The sequence below is a fragment of the Patella vulgata genome, chromosome 8 (assembly GCF_932274485.2).
Source record: "Patella vulgata chromosome 8, xgPatVulg1.2, whole genome shotgun sequence".
In the NCBI taxonomy this organism is placed as follows: Eukaryota; Metazoa; Mollusca; class Gastropoda; family Patellidae; genus Patella; species Patella vulgata.
In genome coordinates this window covers 7,723,439-7,744,904 of record NC_065886.2, presented here as the reverse complement: position 1 = coordinate 7,744,904, position 21,466 = coordinate 7,723,439, and the positions used below count along the sequence as shown (strand labels likewise).

Below are 21,466 nucleotides of genomic sequence, written 5' to 3'. Positions count from 1 at the left end.
TAGATCTAATAGTAAATTTTATATACAAGATAAGTAAAGATTTTAAATCATATACATGTAGATGTATGTATATACTCCATATATTACATGTATAGGATATATAGTTTTAAATTGTAGAGAATTGAGACGGACTATGTAAGATTTATAGTTTAAAAGAGGTAGTATGATTCCATATATACGATTTACAGTTTTAATTTATTTAGTTGATGAATAAACCAGATGTCACATCATAGGTCATTCAAGGTCAAACAATAACATGCAGTGAAATGATTCAAATACAATAGGACTAGGTGTATAATGAATATAATTATAACAGTAATATACAGTATATATATTCTATACTTATTATTCATTTCATTCTTACAATAGGATAGAAAATATTTAATATTTATTTTATTTCAAGAACCAACTTTCAATGAATTAAATGATTCAAAATATTGATGCCGAATAAGGTTGTAGAAATATTAAAATCTATAACAATGATATACTATACACATTATCAATTTGATTCTTACAATAGGAAAGAATACATTTAATATTTATTTAGACTAATTTGATTACAAGAACAAACTTTCAATGAATTAAATGAATCAAAATATTGATGTAGAATAAAAATGTAGAAATATTAAAATGTTTAAGATATTTTTTATCTTCTTCATTGTAACTATTTCAATGAATGATATTTTTACAAAATACACGTTTATCGATAAAATTAAAGATGGCAGATTGTTATTGATGCTAAATAAAAATGTTGAAGTATTAAATTTTAACTTCCATTCATTGAGTAACAATTTGAGTTAATAATAATATATTGTCACAAATGACATATATCGCTAAATTTAAAGATGCCAGAATTGTTAGTAATAAGCCACAGACTCCATGCAGCCGTAATCCCACTTTCTATAACTAATCAACAGCGTTTATAATTTATATAAGTATATTTTATGATAATTATATTTTAACAAAATCTGTACATATATCCCTAGATGTGACGAAGCAAGAATTGTTAGTAATCAGCCAGGGGCTCCATGCGTCGTAATCCCACTTTCTATATCTAATCAGCAGCGTTTATTACTTCAGTAAAAGTAAGCATATTTTACAAAATAAAATATTTTAATTCAAATATTGGAGGAAAAGTCAATTCTGAATTAAATATATTGTTTTTATTCTGATACAGATACATGTATTAATAAACTTGAACAAACAAATGACCATCAGTAGCTTTACATGTAATTCAGATATTGGAGGAAAAGTCAATTCTTAATTAAATATATTGTTTTTATTCTGATACAGATATAATAATAAACTGTAACTATAAACTTTAATTCACTGTATATATTTTGACACAACATGGAGTGTTGTTTTAATTCTGACCCAGATATAATTAAACTTTGACCCATCAACAAAGATAAGACATTTATAAATAATCTATTTTATCTACCATTAATGATAAAACATTCACAATATTTATATTCATTACACCATCATTATATTTAAATTTTATAATAATAAATAAAACTAAATTGTTTTAATGGTGTTTAGCAATTGAACTGGAATATACAGGTCATAATTCTATGGAATACAATTACTGCTTATAACTGGGGGACGTTTCGACTAGGCTATTGTATTCCATAGAATTGTGACCTGCATACTAAAACTAAGTTTAATTTCAAATGATTTTTGATAATGAAAGTTTTGGAACTAATACTGGGTTCCCACTGTCGTGCTATGCGTTACGATACGATTGTCCCTATTGAGTCCACGATCTGGTATGATAAGTCCGGATACGTTTCGATACGATCAACACAATGGCCATGACTGACCTCAATATATGATATGACCTGATAATATCACCACAATTACTCCACGATTAAAACCACGATTTCAATTGTAACGCGAATCGTGATAGTGGAAATCTAGCAGTAACCATTATTTGCATTTGTCGGACACTGACTGTCTTCATTAGCCCAGTTGGAGCAGAACCATAGGACGTAAACCCCATTTCATTTAAGAGATGGAATAATGATTGTGAAGTGAACATATGTTGTAGATGTATTTTAAATGTGATTCGAGGTCAATGAAACACGTATTTTGTACATGAGGTGGTTTTTACGCTCGAATAAAAGTAATTTGTTGAGGAAAGTGTGAAGATAATAGTATTATTGGTCCAACAGCTGGGGTGTATATATATACAGTTGCACACTAATCTTACAGAACATAACATGACCAGAGAAAACAGGTTACAACAACAACTCACTTAAAGCTAGAGTCATTTGGTCAAATATATAAATCTTGTTCTACTTAAAGCTGGAGTCATTTGGTCAAATATATTAAACTTGTTCAACTTAAAGCTGGAGTCATTTGGTCATACATACAGTTTTAAACTTGTTCTACTTAAAGCTATAGTCATTTGGTCATATATTTTAAACTTGTTCTACTTAAAGCTAGAGTCATTTGGTCATATATATTAAACTTGTTCTACATAAAGCTAGAGTCATTTGGTCAATTATACAGTATTAAACTTGTTCTACTTAAAGCTAGAGTCATTTGGTCATATATATTATTACATTAATTTTATACCACTGAAAACTGGAGTCATTTTGGTCAGATATATTACATAATTCTTGTTGTATTTAACTCTTGAGTCATTTGGTCAAATATATTATTACGTTAATTGTGTACCATTTAAAACTGGAGTTATTTAGGCACTTAAATTATACATGGAATTGTGTTTGAAGCTGAAGAAACAGCAGGGTGGTTGTCATGTTGTCTCTACTTGTAGTAGTCATTTATTATAGTATATAAATAATAAATGTTCCACTTAAAACTCTACTCACTGAGTTATGTATATTACACACGAATTATTACATTTTTATCTTGTTTTAACTGTATATGTGGAGGGATTTTTTTGTGATATATTTTACAGTAACAACCCAACAGAACTAACATCCTAATAAAAACCCTAGTTAATATATACGTCACAAAAACACGCCACATAAATGGGATCATTTTACATACATCACAAAAACCCTAGCTAATACACTGTACATCAGCCCTACATCACAAAAAAAGACCACATAAATGGGATCATTTTAATAATTTGAACATCTATCATTACATACATGTACATATACCATAAGTTGACAATTTCTCTGTTACATACACATTACATATATATCATACCCTGTACAGATATAATATACCCTTTCATATCAATGTCTGACTCTAGCAGGGGACAATATGAGTAAAGGGAGATAACTCCATTTAGCAATCTTCATCACACAATCCATGACCCTTGAGAATCTTATCTGATAATTAAATTTCAGCATTTAAATGTAGAATATTTCTAATTAAGTAAAAGCAATATTTTTTTATTTTATAAATTTTATCTTTTCAGCCATTGAAGCGATATCATGGAAGAACAAGCCAACAGACAAGTCCGTCGCAAAAGGCGGCACAGTTACTTTCCAATGCGAAGTTAACGACCGACAAGGTAAACCTGTGATATGGAATAAAGGATCAACATCGTTATCGTCAAACAGTGCCGTTACTCGGGAGTTCCAAGATCGCTACAGCATCAGCGGAGAGTTTAATCTGGTTATACAGAACGTCCAGGAAACGGACAATGATCTCTTCATGTGTAATGTCTTCGATCTGGGTTCCGCGCCGGCCAAACTTACAGTCTTACGTGAGTTACATTATTTTTTTTTCCTTCTGAAATCCACATAGTAATTATCTCTTGTGGGTGTTATACGCAAGGCAGGGTATGCTTATTCTTTCAAGAACACCTGATACCACTTCTGGTAGACTTAAAGAATAACTGGGTGTAATTCTACCTTTTTTTTAATTCCTTTAATTCTTATATACAGTAAAGAGAGAGAGAGAAATGGGGTTTAACATCCACTTGACACAAACTAGGTCATTTCAGGACTAACATATGGTTTAACTTTATTTCAATAATTCGCTTGCGCGTAGGGGTCTTTAGCAGTGGGAGGAAACCGGAAGACCCAGAGAAAACCGACGAGGTTGGACAGGAGAGATTTAGATGTAAAGAGGGCCAAAGAGGCCCTCTGTTATTCGACTTGTGACGCCCCTCCCAATCCCTGACCCTGACCTACATTGTACATGACTAGAGCAAGATGAAAGTTTGCTGTAAACACAATTGAGTAAAATCGAGGATGATGACGAATGTTTACGACCACAGTGCTTGTAAGGAAGACTTTTGACAGTGTCAAAAATATTATACACTTCGGTGGGATGCCCACTAGATCTTGAGGCCCCCTAGGTCTTGAAGTCCAAGGCTACAGCCTGCCAAACCTATAGCTAATTCAGGTACTAAAGAGATTCACCTGCCATAAACCTTTCAGATAATGCTAGTTTCTCACTGTCACAATCCGTGCTACGATTGAAATCGTGGTTTTTACTGTTAAGTAATCGTGGGGATCCTATCGGGTCTTATCATATATTGATGACGGAGCAATCGAAACGTATCCGAACCTATCAATATTCGTGGTTTTAATCGTGGAGTAATCATGGGGATCCTATCAGGCCTTATCATATATTGATGTCATTTGTAGCAATCATGTTGATCTTATCCGAACGTATGTCCATGTACCAGATCGTGGACTCAATAGGGAAAATCCTATCGTAACGCATCGCACAACAGTGGAAACCTAACATTAGGCAACACAAATAAAATAACTTGTTTCTCGGGCACCGCCCGCACGCAAAATTGGTTGCGCGTGCAGTCTATTTATTAGTCTTGATGAAAAAAAATAAATATGTAACGCCCGCCCGCACATCGACAAGCAAGTCGTAAAAAAAATATCCCGCATGTACCTACATCCGCCATACATGTATATCTATTCAAATGTATTAAAACTGATTCAGGTGAACATGCTGTCTTTTTTATCCGAACAATGGCGAAGTTTTGCAGATTTGCCTTTTTTTTATTGATATCGAAAGAACCTCCATTTTGTATCACGTGATATTAATTACCTCCCCTGATAAACTATAATTTGATTCGTGTTAAAAGTCATTGGCGACAATATTTCAATCATTCGATCGTAATCGGCTCATTATTGCCGGCTTCAGTCGGTCCTTGTTTGGAAAATCCTATTGATAAAATAATGAACCGTAGAACAGGTTAATTAATTATAGCTAAGAATACGATACGATGACGATAGTCGTCATAATGCATACCTTAGAATCTGGGTCATTATTAGCACATTTACGGTAGTTTCGATAATCCGGAAAATAATAATTGGATTACCGATTTGATGGTTTTACTGACCAGTTGTTAGTTAGATTTAAATAGTCATTCAATATAAACACCGGATAGAACACCGAATATCCTGAGAAACACACCGAATATCCCAAGAAACAGTATTTCCGGCAATCTCCAATACCGATGACACGGTGTGACATGCATTGGTTGGAATTCGGTAAATAATTATAAATAAACCGGCGATACTAGATTTAGTTTTAAATACTGTTCACCATGATTATTATTTTTGATACACCTGGTGAAAGAGGCTTAGTTTTTAAAAATATTGTTGTCTTTATGGAGGGCTATTACATAGTCGTATGGAATTTTATTTTAAACCAATTTCAATTATGTGAATTAAATATGGAAAATTATTTTCCTTTCAGTCAGTGTTCAGTCTCAGTGTTTTAGTAGACTTGATTTTGGGTTTATGTTTTAAGTATGTACAATAAAGTTGAATATAACGGAAAGCAAAAACGTAAACAAGTAATGACTTTCTCATTTAAAAAAAAAAAAAAAGAAAGACCGCCCTCCCGCCCCAACAATTTTCAGCAATAGCCAAATTTTATTTTGCACCATCAATGAGTAAAAAAAAAAAAGAAACCGCCCTCCCTCCCTACAGTTTCAGCTGTCAGTTGCCCGAGAAACAAGACATTTATTTTGTGTGGCCTTAGATATAACGAAAATACAAATATGAAAGCAAATGAGATCTCATCCAATGTTTTTTTTTATCTATTTTTCAGTGCCACCAAATCCTCCAGTCATCCAACGGAATGTAACCGGAAACCCGTACAGAGAAAAACAAGTAGTTGCTTTCACGTGTGAATCAAACGGGGGAAACCCCGACCCTATGATACTGTGGTATAAAAATGGGAAAGAGATAGTAGAAGCTACGAAAACTCCTTCCGTCACAATAGGTGGCGCTTCATCCAGTCGTATTATAGTTACGTTAGATTCCACAGACCATCAGGCGAATTACTCCTGTGTAGTTTATAACGAAGCCAATAAAAATAGTCCATTATCAACGTTTATATTATTACAAGTGCAATGTAAGTTAATGGCATATTTTATATTTTAGATAAAAATTAATTTAAGGCCTGGACTCATTGAAGATTATGTGAGTTTATTTAAGGCCAGGACACATCTAAGATATAAATTTATTTAAAGCCTGGACACATCGAAGATATAAATTTATTTAAGGCGTGCATGCATACAGTGTACACTAAAGATTATCTGGATTGATTTAAGTCCTGTACACATCAAAGATTATATAAATTAATTTAAGGTGTGCATACACTGATGATTATTTGTTGCCAACAGCCTGATTTTTCATTGGCGACAATTTGTTGGAAAAAACACATTTATTGTCCATTGCAAATTGCAATGATTTCTGAAAACAATATCCATTATTTATGGGAGGGGATGGGGAATGGTATCAAATATCTAAGTTGAATGGTTTTTAATATAAATGAAATGAAACAGGGTTTTCTGCCAAACTGGGCTAATGAAGATGGACGGGAAATGAATTTATATAAGCTCCAGCTTGTTTTCAGATCCCATAATTAAATTTTGTATCTTTAGATTATGTAAATATTGATTTAATAAATATTGTTAGAAAAATGAAGATGGATATACACATACAGTAACACACTATAGACTATTTATTGAATAACAATTACTGGTTTATTAACATGCAGCGTTTCAACGATATTACTCTTGTCTTTATCAAGTAAATGTTAACATATATATGTATAAAACTTCAGTATTTATATATGTATATACAATAAAAGGAAGCATACAGTGTGCCATGAGGGGAATTTTACCATTTGGTGTCTCTTTAAAAGTTTATGTTAGATTATGTAATACATATATCCCACGATCGCAGCTGATTGTATGTAATATACGTATATCCCACGATCACAGCTGATTGTAAGATAAACCATAGTTCAACTCATCTTCTCCTACAACAACATCATGTATTGTGTTAATTTATGCAGCTCTGAATTAAACGACCATGTTCTTTACAGTTGAATGAACTTAAAATCTTCTCGTGAGAAAGTTTTAACAATATTGTTTCTGGTTGAATAGATTTAAATTAATTTTGATAAACTCGGGTGTGAGAGAAATAGGGTTTAATATTCTTCAAGGTTAAATAGATTTAGAGAAATGGGGTCAACATGGACTAGGTCATTTTGGGAATAGCATATAGTGGAATTTAATTTCAACAGTAGGAGGAAACAAGATTAGGCAGGTGACACTTACACCTTGTCACATGCAAGTCTGGAATCAAAACCACGCCACATGACTCAATGACAATACTGGAATCGGAACCATGCTTCTTGACTCAATGACAATCCTGGAATCGGAACCATACCACTTTGACAGATGACCCTACTCCTTGTCACGTACAACTGGGGAATCAAAACCATGCCAGTTGACTCAATAAGAGACCTTATGATACAGCGCGCACATTGTAACCATTTCACCATAAAGCCCCCCCCTCAAATCGAAGAAGGAAAGGCCATTTAAACAGCACTGATTTTATGACAATGACAGAATAAATACTCACAAAAAATGTTCAATTTTCTTTGTATTACCAGAATCTGAAATAAATTAGTTGAATATTGATTTTAGAATATGTAATTATAAAGTTATAAAGTTAAATAAACATGTTTATATTTTTTTTCCCATGTTTTTCAGACCCCCCTTATCTGACGTTTGGTCCCTATAATCCTTATAACGTAGAACTTGGTGATAATACGAGGTTAGAATGTCGTGTAGATTCTAATCCTCAGGTTAATACGGTTACCTGGTTAAAAAATGGACAGCCTTATTTAAGTAAGTTATTTTTTATTTTATTGTTAAATGCCTTTTACATGATTCAAGTGGCTATTAATTTATTAGGACTCGGAAAAACAGAATATCAAATGGGTGTGGCCAGAAAGTTTACATTTTTTTTCGTTAGAAACATCTATTAAACATACATTATACAAGAGCTAATTCTGCCTATTTCAGGTCTTTCTTTAGGCCTGAAATGTTATCTAAATTATTAATTAGACATTAATTAACTTATCCAGACTATAATCATCTCTCGATATTTAGTAGATTTTGTGATGGATAATTAAATGTTAAAATGGATAATTGAGACTTTGTTTGTTATTGTACCTAGGTTAGTAATAACGATCGATGCTAGCCTAAATTTGAATCGGTAATATCTCGGTTCAGAGTGGAGCAATTTGACTGAAATTTTCAGCATATTCTGTTTTCATTATCTATTTTTTAACTATTATAGCGAGAAGTGCCAGCTCCCTAATCTTACCTGATGCCCCTTTAAATGTTCTTCTTCCTATCTTGCCTGAAAATAATTTTAAAAGTACTTGGTTTGTGATAAAGTATAACACATACTTATGGAAGAACAATTACTGATTTATTTAGGCGACGTTTCGAAGAGTCTCAACTTTTTCAAGCAACGTCGCCCAAATAAATCAGTAATTGTTCTTCCATAAGTATGTGTTATAGGTTATTGCTCTATCCAGTTACTAAATACCTCTAAAAGATCATACTTGGTTTGTGCTTATCAAAATGTTTTCAAGTTTTGAAATTTTGTAAGAAAACATCGTTTATAAGTCTTAAGTGACTTTTTATTTATCAACCCCCCGAAGAACTAAAACAGGGACATGGTTCCCGCGGTCCTTGAAAATCCTTGAATATCCTTAAATTTAAAATTTCATTTTCAAGGTCTTGAATATCCTTGAATTTCGCGGAAAAAGGAAAATATTCTTGAATTTCAGTTGAGATCCTTAATTTTGTTTCAAATGTCTTCAATTCCTTTTAAACATGAGATTATAACGATAGTTGGTAATGTTTTGGTTATTTTTAAGATGAAAAATTGTAACTTTAGGCTAAAAAATGTCCTTGAAAATCCTTGAATTTTACGTATATTTATCCTTGAATATCCTTGAAAAAATGTTTGACGAAGCTGCGGGAACCCTGAGGAACCATCATGCTCGCCATCCCTGCCATCTTGAAATTGTCATGTGAAATCAAAAATTGAAGTTCGTCAATCGTTGCAAGATTGTCCAAGGAACATGTTTTCAAAGTTTCATGTGGATCATCACACCAAGATGAGTAGAGTTCCTGATCCAATTGAATAATAATGGCCTCATTAATATACTATATTTAAATTGTTAAACCTTTCTAATTTCAGAACAAAATAAATTATTAACATTTAATCCGATTGTCAAGTCAGACAGTGGGAATTATACGTGTAGAGCAACAAATGGTATCGGACCTTCAAAAGAAGCTACAGCTTATCTTCAAGCAGTTTGTAAGTTCCCATTTTGATGATGTCTATGATATATATATATATATATATATAGGCCCATTGCCATTGCCCCAATCCTTCTGTCCCTCCGTTCATTATCCACAATTTCTTGTAAACACTCTACTCGACAAGCCAGGACATTTCAGGACTAATTATTTGAGTAATTTGCTTGTGCGTAGGGGTCTTTAGCAGTGGGAGGAAACAGACGGACCCGGAGAAAACCCACGAGGTTGGACAGGCAACCCTACTCCTTATTTGTCACATACAAGTGGGCAATCGAAACCACGCCAGTTGACTCAATGACGGACCTTATGATACAGCACGCACATGCTAACCATTCGGCCATCCAACCCCCCAACCCCTGCATAAGTACTAACATCTGGATGAAATGATGAAAATATAGATGAAAATATGGATATATTGGAAATTTAACGAAATTATTGAAAATGTTTTAATGTATTTTTCAGATGCCCCTGAAATAACGGTACCGGGTAGTAAAACGTATCGTGAGACCGAGAAGATTGAAATAGACTGTGTCATTGATAGTTATCCTCAGCCATTTCTGGTTCGATGGGAAAAAATTGACGTCAACAGGTCGAAAATATCTTACGGGCCCAAACTTACGATTAATAATTCTGTTAGAGAGGATGCTGGGAACTATACGTGTAAAGCGTGGAGTGAGCTTCGTGTTTCGGGACAGCGAACACAGAATGTGACGGGTCAAGGATACACGTACATTCATATTCAATGTAAGTTGTTTTTCTGTTTTGATTTTTGGGTTTTGAGGTCAAGACAGTCGGATTCAGAGTTGAAGTGCAGGAGGATTGTCCTACACACAAAACAATCCTGCGGACAAACTACATAGACATAGGAAGAAATAAACAACAAATATCAAATCAAGTGAATGGATCCACTGCACTGTACAGTTCTAGGCCTAATACAGGCTTCAATCAAAATATACAAGACCGGTCTTGACAGTGGTCGTCTTCTGAATGCCGATAGTCTGCCAGTTGAGAACAGGAAGAAATTTAACAATAATAAGGCTGATAATCCACATCTGGAGAGAGTTTTACCTCCTTTAAATCAAAGGGAAATTAAAAAGACCTTCAAAAAAAGTTTTGGATTTCTTAATTTAAAGCCAAATAAAATGAGTTTAACAATTTTAACTTGATGTTTCTGTTTTATGTTGTAGATGGCCCTGGAGAAGCTTTTATTTCACCCGTTAGTGATGTTGAAGTGGGGAAGCCTTTGGTTATCAAATGTTCAGCCAAACCAGATGGTAAGTTTCAGAAGTTCTTACTGAATGTTTATAGATGTCAGATCTGACAGGAATCTGACTCTCTCCAGGCCCTTTATGGACTGAATGTTGACGGATGTCGGGTCTGACCCCTGGGCCCATAATGAGTACCAGTATATGTTGACAGATGTCGGGTCTGACCTGGGCCCGTAATGTCTACCAGTATATGCTGACTAAGACTACAAAAAATAGGCGTTTTATGGGCTGGGAGAGGGTAGGGAGAGGGTAAGGAGAGGCTTGTGAGAGGGTAAGGAGAGGCTTTTGAGAGGGTAAGGAGAGGCTTGTGAGAGGGTAAGGAGAGGGTAGGGAGAGGGTAAGGAGAGGCTTGTGAGAGGGGAGGGAGAGCGGATTTACAGTCAAGGGTTGTTTTACATGTACCCAGAACCTCCGTTTATCATCCTACCCGAAGGACTAGATGAAGTTCATTGCCAGAGGAACATTTTTAGCCAACACTGAGATGTAACCTGGATAGCAAGCCAATGGCTTACTCATTGAGCCACCATAGCCAATGTGTCACTGAGCCACTATAGCCAATGTCTTCCTCACTAAGCCGCCGTTGCCATGGAGATAAATAAATATATGCGTTAAATTTCTATTATACAGGATATCCAGCGGCAACTTATAAATGGGAGAAAGATGGAGTAGTTTTACAGCAGACGACCTCCACCTATAGAATAACAACATCACAATTACAAGATAACGGACTTTATAAATGTACGCCTGTTAATCTTGTATCTCAAGGTCGTTCAAAACAGATCCAAGTCAATGTTAATCGTAAGTTACATTTTATCATTTCCAAATTTTTTCATCAGCAAATTTGGCTAGAAATAATCACGATATGTGTGGCGCAATATAGTCCGGTTGGTGCTGACGGGTCATTAAATCATATTTCATTCATTTATCACCCAATTTAGAACTTTCTAGGATTGTTTCAGATTTTAGATAGTCCAAATATGTGTGGCGCAATATAGTCCGGTTGGTGCTGACGGGTCATTAAATCATATTTCATTCATTTATCAGCCAATTTAGAACTTTCTAGGATTGTTTCAGATTTTAGATAGTCCAAATATGTCGTCTTATTTTTGCTGATTTGGTTGTTATTTTTCAGAAATTCCAACTTTTATATCAAAACCTGCCATTGAGATCACCCTTCCCATAACCCATCGTCAGATGCTGTCCATTACCTGTAAAGCCAAGGGCAGACCACCCCCAGTGATACACTGGTATAAAGATGATGGAAAACAACCTATCACAATCACACAACCTAATTTTTATGAAGTAGAAAATAAAGATGTTACCTTGGAAACATACAGTACTGAAGTAACCAACACACTGTATATACGAGGTTTGTCATTCTACCATACTTTCATTCTTTTTTAAACGGCACAAGCTTGGTTCCACCTTGATCTATGTCTTGGAGGAAGCTTGATTATCACTCCGGAATCTCCTGAATTGACAGAATTGCAATCAAGTGATGCTGAATTCAGTCCTGTCACATTTCTGTCAGTTCCGACAACTGAGGTGGTGTGAGTAGAATTGTGATGTAATTAAACATAGCCAATATGTTTCAGTTGCCATGGTTGGTTGAGATATTTTCTAATTCAGACAGCACATGCATTACAGTCCCAAATGCCCATTTTTAACCAACTGTCACTATTTTGGGGATTGGGAGAATTAAATTCCGGAACATTCAATTGAGTATTCCCTATCTCGGACAAAAATGGAAAATTTTTGAAACACCCTGGAGTTAAAACATGGGAAATGTGAAATTTAATGAAATGAATGAAAGATTAAATAACTTTAGCTTTTCAAACTCCGTCTTTCTGACTGTATGAGTATTGTGCTTGAAAACGACAAGAGAATTGTAATATAATGTATTCTTATTACTCAGTTGTCTGACTCCATATAAAGGCCTATTTTATAATAGAGTTACTTCCCATTACTTGGAATAAACATGGCTCCTTGAATACAAGCTTTCTCTTTCTTTGCCCAGCCCTAATCCTGAATCATCTAGCCTAAAAGATGAAACAAGAATCACTGTAAAAACGTATCTCCAATTAAAATACAAAAGTTATTTTCCATAAAACTCGGGGGTGGGGGGTTTGGGGGGATAGCCGAATGGTTAGCACGTGCACGATGTATCCTAAGGCCTGTCATTGAATCAACTGGCGTGGTTTCGAATCCCCGGTTGTACGTGACAAGGATTAGGGTCGCCTGTCCAACCTCGTGGGTTTTCTCCGAGTCCTCCGGTTTCCTCCCACTGCTTAAGACCCCTACGCGCAATTGAATTATTGAAATAAAATTAAACCATATGTTAGTCCCAAAATGACCTAGTTTGTGTCGAGTGGACATTAAACCCCATTTCTCTCTCCCATACTACTCTTGTGTTTAATTTAATGTATTTTGTGTGTTTTTTGCAGGTTCTGGTCGAACTGTACAAGATAATGAGAATACAGCCTTACGTATAGAAGATATGGGACAATATCACTGTTGGGTTAATTCTTCCTTTTATCGGGAACCAATCAAAGCAACACAAACTTTAAACTTACAATGTAAGTAGACAACTGTTTAAAAGGGGAATAACTCTTATTGACACTCATAACCTAGATCAGTGATTATCAGCCAGTGTATAGCTGTTTATTTAGTTTAAGTCATTCTATGTGTGCTGCTATTTTTTCATGTGTTTCAAAGTGTGCCTTTGGCAAAAAAAAAAGATTGAGAACCACTGGCCTAGATGGTCCTTTGCTAGACTTGTAGAAGTTAAATGAAATGACTGCTATGAGGTAAATATTACCTGGACAGCAGCGCTAGGACCTACTTTAATATCGAATTACAACTGTTAAGAGATTATTTTACATGCAACCCATGGTTACACAGGAGCTTGGTTTTTTATCCCATCCAACTGACACAACACTTTTTCAGATGTGGCCAGATTATCTTTGTCTTTGTAAGTCAGAGATATTAGAAGTTAGTACTTTACCCGTAAGTTACAGACATCGTCAACTACTGAATGTTGTAATCTAGAATATTTCTTCTTGTTTTTTCAGTTAAGCCAGTTGTTACAACCGATGAAGTTAGAATTGCCGTAAATTTCAGTCTTCCCATCCAGCTTCCTTGTACAGCACAGGCCTTCCCTGTCCCAAAATTCCAGTGGTATCGTAAAGGTGTTGAAATTGTGGGTGGCCCGGGAAGATTTTCTATCGGGGTAAATATACAAATATAAAAGTTTACTATTTTGTTGAGAATAATTCACCAAAATATCAACTCTATCTAGAACAACACCATAGTTTCCACAGAGCTTTTTCTAATTGTTGTCATGAACAGCTGATTTCATTCACACATAAACTGTCTTCAAAAGAACCCTTGGTAGTTATATAGTATTCGAGGAAGATTAAGCGGAAATGCCATTATTCAGGCAAAAATTCCCCCCTCCCACAGTGCATACATGACCATTGAAATGAACATTACCATATGATAAGCCCAGCTCATAATCCACTGTACGAACAGTCTATGGGGGAAATTTTAGTAAACCTGTGCGTGAGACTTATGCGTCACTTCATGTGTTTGGCACCGTAGAAGATCACAGACTGACCGTAGAGACCTTTGATATTGCACTTACAAAATTTTCACCCACCTTCTTGGGCTGGTCTGCGAGCTACCAAACCCTACGACCCGTGCGTGTCAAAACATGCACGGCAGATTGTGAGGTCGGCAGGTTGTGGGGTCGTCTGTAGTCTCAAAATAACAGCAGTATTGTGTCAACGAGAAATGGGTTAAACTCTCGTCTATTTTATTTATAATCTATTGTTTTATTATTGTAGACAACACAGATTGACGGAGTATCAAAGTATCGTAGTACCCTGACAATTAACAACGTTAAAACACAAGATCTGGGTTATTATAACTGTTTCGCTTCAAATAACCTGGGGAATGTATCACAAAACATCCACCTTTCCACAAAAAGTAAGTGTAATTAAAATGGAGTTGCTTCCCTTACACCTCTGGAAGACATCTCCAAACATCTCAAAATTCTTTATTGAATTATTTATCGTTAAAAACATTATTGGATTTGCAGCATAGTCATAGCAAAATTAACAGAATAAAAGGTCTTACTTGGAGGTGCGATCCGGTAGGCCTATTGACGGATGGGACAAAAAACGTGGGTCCTGTTTTTACCATTGGCAGCACTTTAATGATCAAGATGAAATGAAATGGGGTTTAGCATCCTGGGCCCTGTTTCTCGAACTCTGAACTTACGATAAAATCCAAATTTTAGTAGAGATGCTTCATTTTTGATTGTCTAAACACTAAATCAACCTAATATTATCCAATCAAATTACTAAAATTTGGATGTTATCTTAGTTAAAATTTCGTGAAACAGACCCCTGGTGAGACTGGTCTTCTGCACCGACTGGGCTTATGAAGAGCGACAGTAAGCTAAGAGGAAAATTTCGTCCGGACAGCGGCACAGCGGTTTAATTCCAATTGTCAAGGGTTCTTTTACGTACACGCAAATGTATACACAGGACCTCGGTCGGTTTAATGTCCCATCGAAACAACTAGACACTGTCTTTGCAAGGCCCTCTGCCCTACACCTCTGACAAGGGAAAACCATTCTAGGAAATCAAACCCTAGACTTCCTGGTTACTTTTAGGTAGTACATAAAAATGGTAGGCCTTTGCCGTTGTTATACGCCCACATGGACATGTGATCGTGTATTGCTCTCGCCCCCATACGTACGTATGTCCGTCGTCCACAATTTCTTGTGAACACTCTACAGACTACATTTATCATCTAATCTGATTGGTTTGAAATTGATACATGTTGTTTATATCAGTGAGATGAAGAAGCCTATTTAATTTTAATAATTTCCGTTAATTTCTTCTGGTCATTAATATTATCATAAATTTGTTTATTTTCAGCTGCACCTGAGTCCCCACTCAACCTTCACTCAACCCATCAGACGTGGGAGTCAGCCATCTTGGTATGGGACGAGGGTTTTGATGGGGGTTACCCCCAGTATTTTATTTTAAAAGTTTCCACTCTGGGAGGAGAAGAGAGGTTGGTGGAGGTCAATCCACCCTCAGCAACAACTTTTAATGTTACAAGTGAGCCATGTTTTTTTTTGGATTAATTTTCTGGGTTTTTTGTTAATTAATAAGTTTATTAAAGAAGAAATTTCAGTGTGTGACCCGAGCTGCAGACAGGAGATCAAGACAATTCTATACAAAAGACTAGGCATAGGTTTCTACCTAATGCTCACGACAAAATGGCTGAACTATATCTTCCAGTATAGCCGACGTCGTCTAAGATGTAAATTTGGACCAGGAAATCACCGTCTTGGTGTTACTGTTGTTCTTCTTGAGGATGGCGCTCTGCCAATTGATGTACGATCGACATGAAAACTTGGCGTACCGGTACTTGTTCTTTGGACAATTGCGCATTGATTGACAGACTTCTATTTTTGATGTGTCATCACAAATCCAAGATGGCTGCGATTGCGTCCTGCTCGTTTTTTGATCCATTGTACGATCATACTAAAGTTGTTGCATTTATTATTTGAAAGACCATGTCTGATAAAATGGAGTTACCTCCCCTGAAGTAGTGTACACTTTTGATATACACTTTAGTAGTTGGGGAGCAAAACAGAAGGTAAACCTACAACATTTTTACAAGCAACCCTACACCTTGTGATCTACCAGAAGGGATTCGAAACCACGCCACTTGACTCAATGACATACCTTATGATCCAAAACATGTGTTAAATCACTTGGTCACCAACCCTGCCCCCCCCCAGTGGGGTCCTTCTATCTGTTTTATTTAGCTGTTATTTTCTAACAAACGAACAAAATTTAAATAAATATAATATTTTTATTCTACAGATTTAAAGCCACAAACAACTTACAGTTTTGTAGTTTTTGGTCAAAATCAACTTGGTCGAGGTAATTCATCTCGACAGCTCATCGTAAAAACAGCAGGTGAATACTAAGCCTTTTTTATTTGGCATGCACGTATAAGAATTTTTGAAAATTAGAATTGAATTGGTTGGTGCAGAAAAGTAGGATGTCATAAACCCTTTGGTTTTCATTTCATTGAACCCCTTTTAATAATATTTTTTGTCTGTTTCTTCTCCGAGATTCTCTTATCTAACTGCTGAGCTGAGTAGGGGCAAAACTTTCCATTTTATCTGGCCGTGGGAACAAGGTTTGAAGAATCCTAAAGGGAGTGCATTTTCCAGTACAGAAGGTAGTGGGGCAAACATTATCCCACTGTTTTGTAAATGAATAAAAGAAGCTGTGGGGTAATACCGATGATGACAAGTAAAAATCACACATTTGAGACCACATGACATGGAGAGAGAGAGAGAGAGAGAGAGAGAGAGAGAGAGAGTGAGAGCAACAATTCGCGTAGGGGTCTTTAGCAGTGGGGGGAAACCGGAGGACCCAGAGAAAACCCACGAGGTTGGACAGGCGACTCTATTTCTTGTCATGTACAACCGGGGAATCGAAACCACGCCAGTTGACTCAATGACAGACCTTATGATACAGCGTGCACGTGCTAACCATTCGGCCAACCAATCCTCCCAGAAACTAACATAAGCAAAGAGCACAAACATTTCACTCCGAAATAGATACTGTGTTATTAAATCTATTTTTATTTCAGAATTAAGCATTCCATCCATAGGACCATCCGTCGAATTTAACGTCCAATCAGGAGAGATAACTCTAGAGAATAAAATAAAGGATAATTATTGTTTACGTGTGAGTGTGAAACGCAAGAATAGCGCTGGCAAGTGGGATATCGCGTATCAGTGTTTATATTTTACGGACCTCGTTGGAAATTTACAGGAATCTAACATAGAGGCACTCAATATTTCCGTCTGTTTGAAAGATCGTCCAGACGTCTGTGGGGAACCTGTCACCGCCACTTTAAGTAAGTTTTGTTTTATTTATTGCCGCACCTTTTACAATACACATTCACATGCAGTTCGTCAAAACATTTTACACACAGAGGATAGGGCCTGGTCAGAAAGAAGGGAGATAACTGCTGTAGGATTGTTAGACTTGATCGGCCCTCATCATTTTCACATGCTACTACACAGTAATATGGTTTGACATCTTATATTATTGCACCAGATGAAACAGACAGACGATATTTCAGTATATTTTATCAACAAGATGATGACATTAAAGCTATCAACAAGATCATAGATAATAATAAATAATACAGTCTCAGGGGCGGATCCAGGAATTTTTGCAGAAGGGGATTTGCCAGACTCCCGTTTGACAATTGACAATGCATGATGCCATCATCGTCTCTAAATTACGTGGGCATACATACACACTGAGCTTTTTAAAGAGAGAAATCCAACATCCCGTTTGACGTCAATTTAATAATAAATCAATACGATCACATTGTTATTCAATTTCATTGATGCTACGCATTAATTCTGATATCACACATGTCTATATCATTATCTCGTGCTTTGAATGCCGAATCCCATTCCACCATCTGATGATAAAGGATAAAGCATACAACCGCGACACTTTTCTCATAAAGTGTTGTTTTACAATTGTTTTTATGTAACTGAGCAGGGCGGGGTTTGGCCCCCCACCCCCCGGATCCACCCCTGAGTCTCTATTGATTCATCTGATATTTATTATCATAATCATGGAATCTCCATTGATCCATGAGATAATTAATATCACCATTTTATATCAGACATTATTACTAATATCCTGATTCATTATTTATACATGATATCAACTTAGTCTCGGATAATCAATTAATATTAACCTACTACGCCAATCTATTACTTATCACTTTCAGGTGATATTATACCTGTTTAATTCAGGTGATATTATACCTTTTTCATTCAGGTGATATTAAACTTTTTTGATTCAGGTGATATTATAACTTGTACTCAACCTTTAGGATTAGGGTCAAAATATAAGATGTGTTATTTTTCTGATTACATTTTTGTCTGGAAAGATAAGGGTGAAGTTGAGCTTCTTGGCTAATTTCTTCATGATTTTGGGGCTTTATTCTTTCGATCTCTTCATGATCTTTGGGGTTTACTCTTTCGATCTCATTGAATACTAAGTCCATTCAAAAAGTAACAATATCAGTTGTATATCTGTTGTATATAATCAAGTCTACTTACATTGTATACCCAGATTAATCAAGTCTATTTTAATACTCTGTTGTCCAGTAACTATACATACAGACTGTATATATACAGAGATTAATCAAGACTATTTTAATACTCTGTTGTCCAGTAGCTACTGTTATGTATACAGGCTTGTAAATTCTGTGTAGATTTAAAGATTTATATTGTTTACTTATCATCTTTTAATGTAGACTTTCGCTGAACAAATATTTTATTTACATGATCAAATAACAGGGCAATACGATACATATACCACACTTAATCATATCCAATCTCTTCTTCATATTAGAGTAGACAAAAATGCCACTGCCTAGGCCAAGTTTTCTTCTTTCGTATTTCATGCTTCACTATAGTATCTGTAAAAATAATTAACTTGTTGAAAGAAATGCCACTGACTGGGCCAAGTTTTCTTCTGTCATATTTCATACTTAACTATGGAATATGCAAAAAATATTTAACTTGTCGACGAGATGTTATAATTACTTTATATAGCGCCAAAAATTCAACTCGGCGAGCAGCTCTCGGGCGCTTTACATGTTAAACTCAACTCCTTCTTGCTGTGTTAATTAACGGTTTAATTTAACTCCTCACATACGGAAAGCAGGATTCGTTTAGTTTATTTTATGTAATAAACTAGATTAAACAGCAGAGTAGATTTATTGACTGCATAAAACAACATGGTATATGTTTTATAATACCCAGTTGTAACAGTAAGACATTTGGCTACATCAAAGAACTAAACATTAAAAGGACAATAACACTCTTGCTGGCTTGACAGCTCCAGAAAATAAAAAATAGCCTTATTCTAAGTACTAGATGTGTTAGTGTCTTTCCTGTTGTGTAAATTATCCATTAAATCCTATTTTACTTGTACAGAGGGTTCAAAAATATTTTTAAATCCAAGTCACATTTGAAAAGCTTTACGGCAGGCTTTTCAAATCATTTAGTTGAATTTTTCCAATTTTTTAAAATAGGTGTGTTAAGATGAAATTTATATCATCAATTAATTGGAATATTGTAAAATAGTACAATTTGTTGACCAGAATAAAGATTGGGACATATTATTCAGTTACAACAAGAGTGGTATTGAGCCTTTAAGTTGGTTTGGCCTTATAGATAACTTGAGATACATTTCATGTAATATTACAAATCTTAATAGCATGATTTAACAGTGTTAATATACATGTATACCATATAACAAACTAGTAGATATACATCTATATCTACTGGTTATATGTTTAGTTATACACAGCGTATAACTGTTATATCATAGTTATATACCACAGTAATAACTATTATATCATACTTATTATATATACAGGTAATTAGTTTATTATATGAACTAGTTGTTTATATTACCTGTGGATTACACCTGTCTATTCAAGCACCTTGTAACAGGTGTATATATCATTATTAATACAAATCGTGATTGGATAAAATATGGGGTATTATTAATTTTTCTATATCTTATATTACACACAGAAAAACATGATTAAAAGGTGTGTCCGTAATCAATAACACTGATTAATACAACTCTTAAAATAAAACACCTGTTACAGACAATAGATAAAAAAATACAAAATATTCATAGTTATATTTCTTCATTCGGATATACATCAAATCATAAGCTACATGATTGACCGAGAAAGTTCACCCAGATTTTCCGGCGTGGTTCCTCCTTGTCAGTGATGCAGGACCGAGGGCCTGACAAGGACAGCTGTCTAGTCATTCGGATGGGACAAAAAAACGAGATCCCATGTACACATTGGCGTGCACATAAAAGATCCCTTGACAGTTGGAGTTCGATATAAGAGTAGACCATAGTGCCGCTGTCCGGGCAAAACTTCCCTCATAGCATACTGTATGGCGTATGCCCGTCTTCATTAGCCCAGTATAGGAGCAGAACAGTAGGACATTAAACCCCATTTCATTTCATTTCATTTCATTACATGTAGCTGTCTGCTCTTTCTCTGGCATCTTCAGATATGTACCTTTAAGTAGACACTGTTAGTCCAGTTGGCAATAACTAGTGACAGTTGTCACGCTGGAGGCAGGGTATGCTCATTATTTTCTGAAACATCTGATACCACTTCTATTTAATAGTAGTTAACAAATTATCACTGTAGTGTAGGGCATGGCTTGATATTTCATTTCATGCTTTTGAGTGCTATTTGTAATGAAGCGACTCGATGAACAAGGCTGAACATACCCCGCAGGAGAATACTACCAGTGTAGACTGGAATAACTAGACGCCAAAGACTTCCATTCAATTTGGACTCTTCCCATATTTCACGGAACATAACTCATTAGAAATTACAATAAAAACAGAAACGATTGAATGTAAATTAAGTCAGTTTATATACATTAATTTCACATTATTAAATGGGTTGCAATCCATTTGTGTCAATT

The 21,466-nt window shown here is 35.3% G+C and overlaps 1 protein-coding gene across 3 annotated transcripts in view; it reads left to right on the top strand.

Moving 5' to 3' along the window:
• The window catches only part of LOC126830951 (hemicentin-2), a 112,422-nt gene that overhangs the window by 37,873 nt on the left and 53,083 nt on the right, over positions 1 to 21,466 (top strand). For all 3 annotated transcript variants that reach the window (XM_050561492.2, XM_050561491.2, XM_050561490.2), the window contains exons 2-15: positions 3,398 to 3,688; positions 6,010 to 6,315; positions 7,967 to 8,104; positions 9,474 to 9,593; positions 10,058 to 10,339; positions 10,783 to 10,869; positions 11,491 to 11,661; positions 11,996 to 12,232; positions 13,308 to 13,439; positions 13,935 to 14,092; positions 14,709 to 14,850; positions 15,810 to 15,995; positions 16,770 to 16,865; positions 17,551 to 17,820. In XM_050561492.2, the coding sequence (XP_050417449.2) occupies positions 3,398 to 3,688; positions 6,010 to 6,315; positions 7,967 to 8,104; positions 9,474 to 9,593; positions 10,058 to 10,339; positions 10,783 to 10,869; positions 11,491 to 11,661; positions 11,996 to 12,232; positions 13,308 to 13,439; positions 13,935 to 14,092; positions 14,709 to 14,850; positions 15,810 to 15,995; positions 16,770 to 16,865; positions 17,551 to 17,820 (2,616 nt within the window). The remainder of the gene's footprint in view (positions 1 to 3,397; positions 3,689 to 6,009; positions 6,316 to 7,966; positions 8,105 to 9,473; positions 9,594 to 10,057; positions 10,340 to 10,782; positions 10,870 to 11,490; positions 11,662 to 11,995; positions 12,233 to 13,307; positions 13,440 to 13,934; positions 14,093 to 14,708; positions 14,851 to 15,809; positions 15,996 to 16,769; positions 16,866 to 17,550; positions 17,821 to 21,466) is intronic.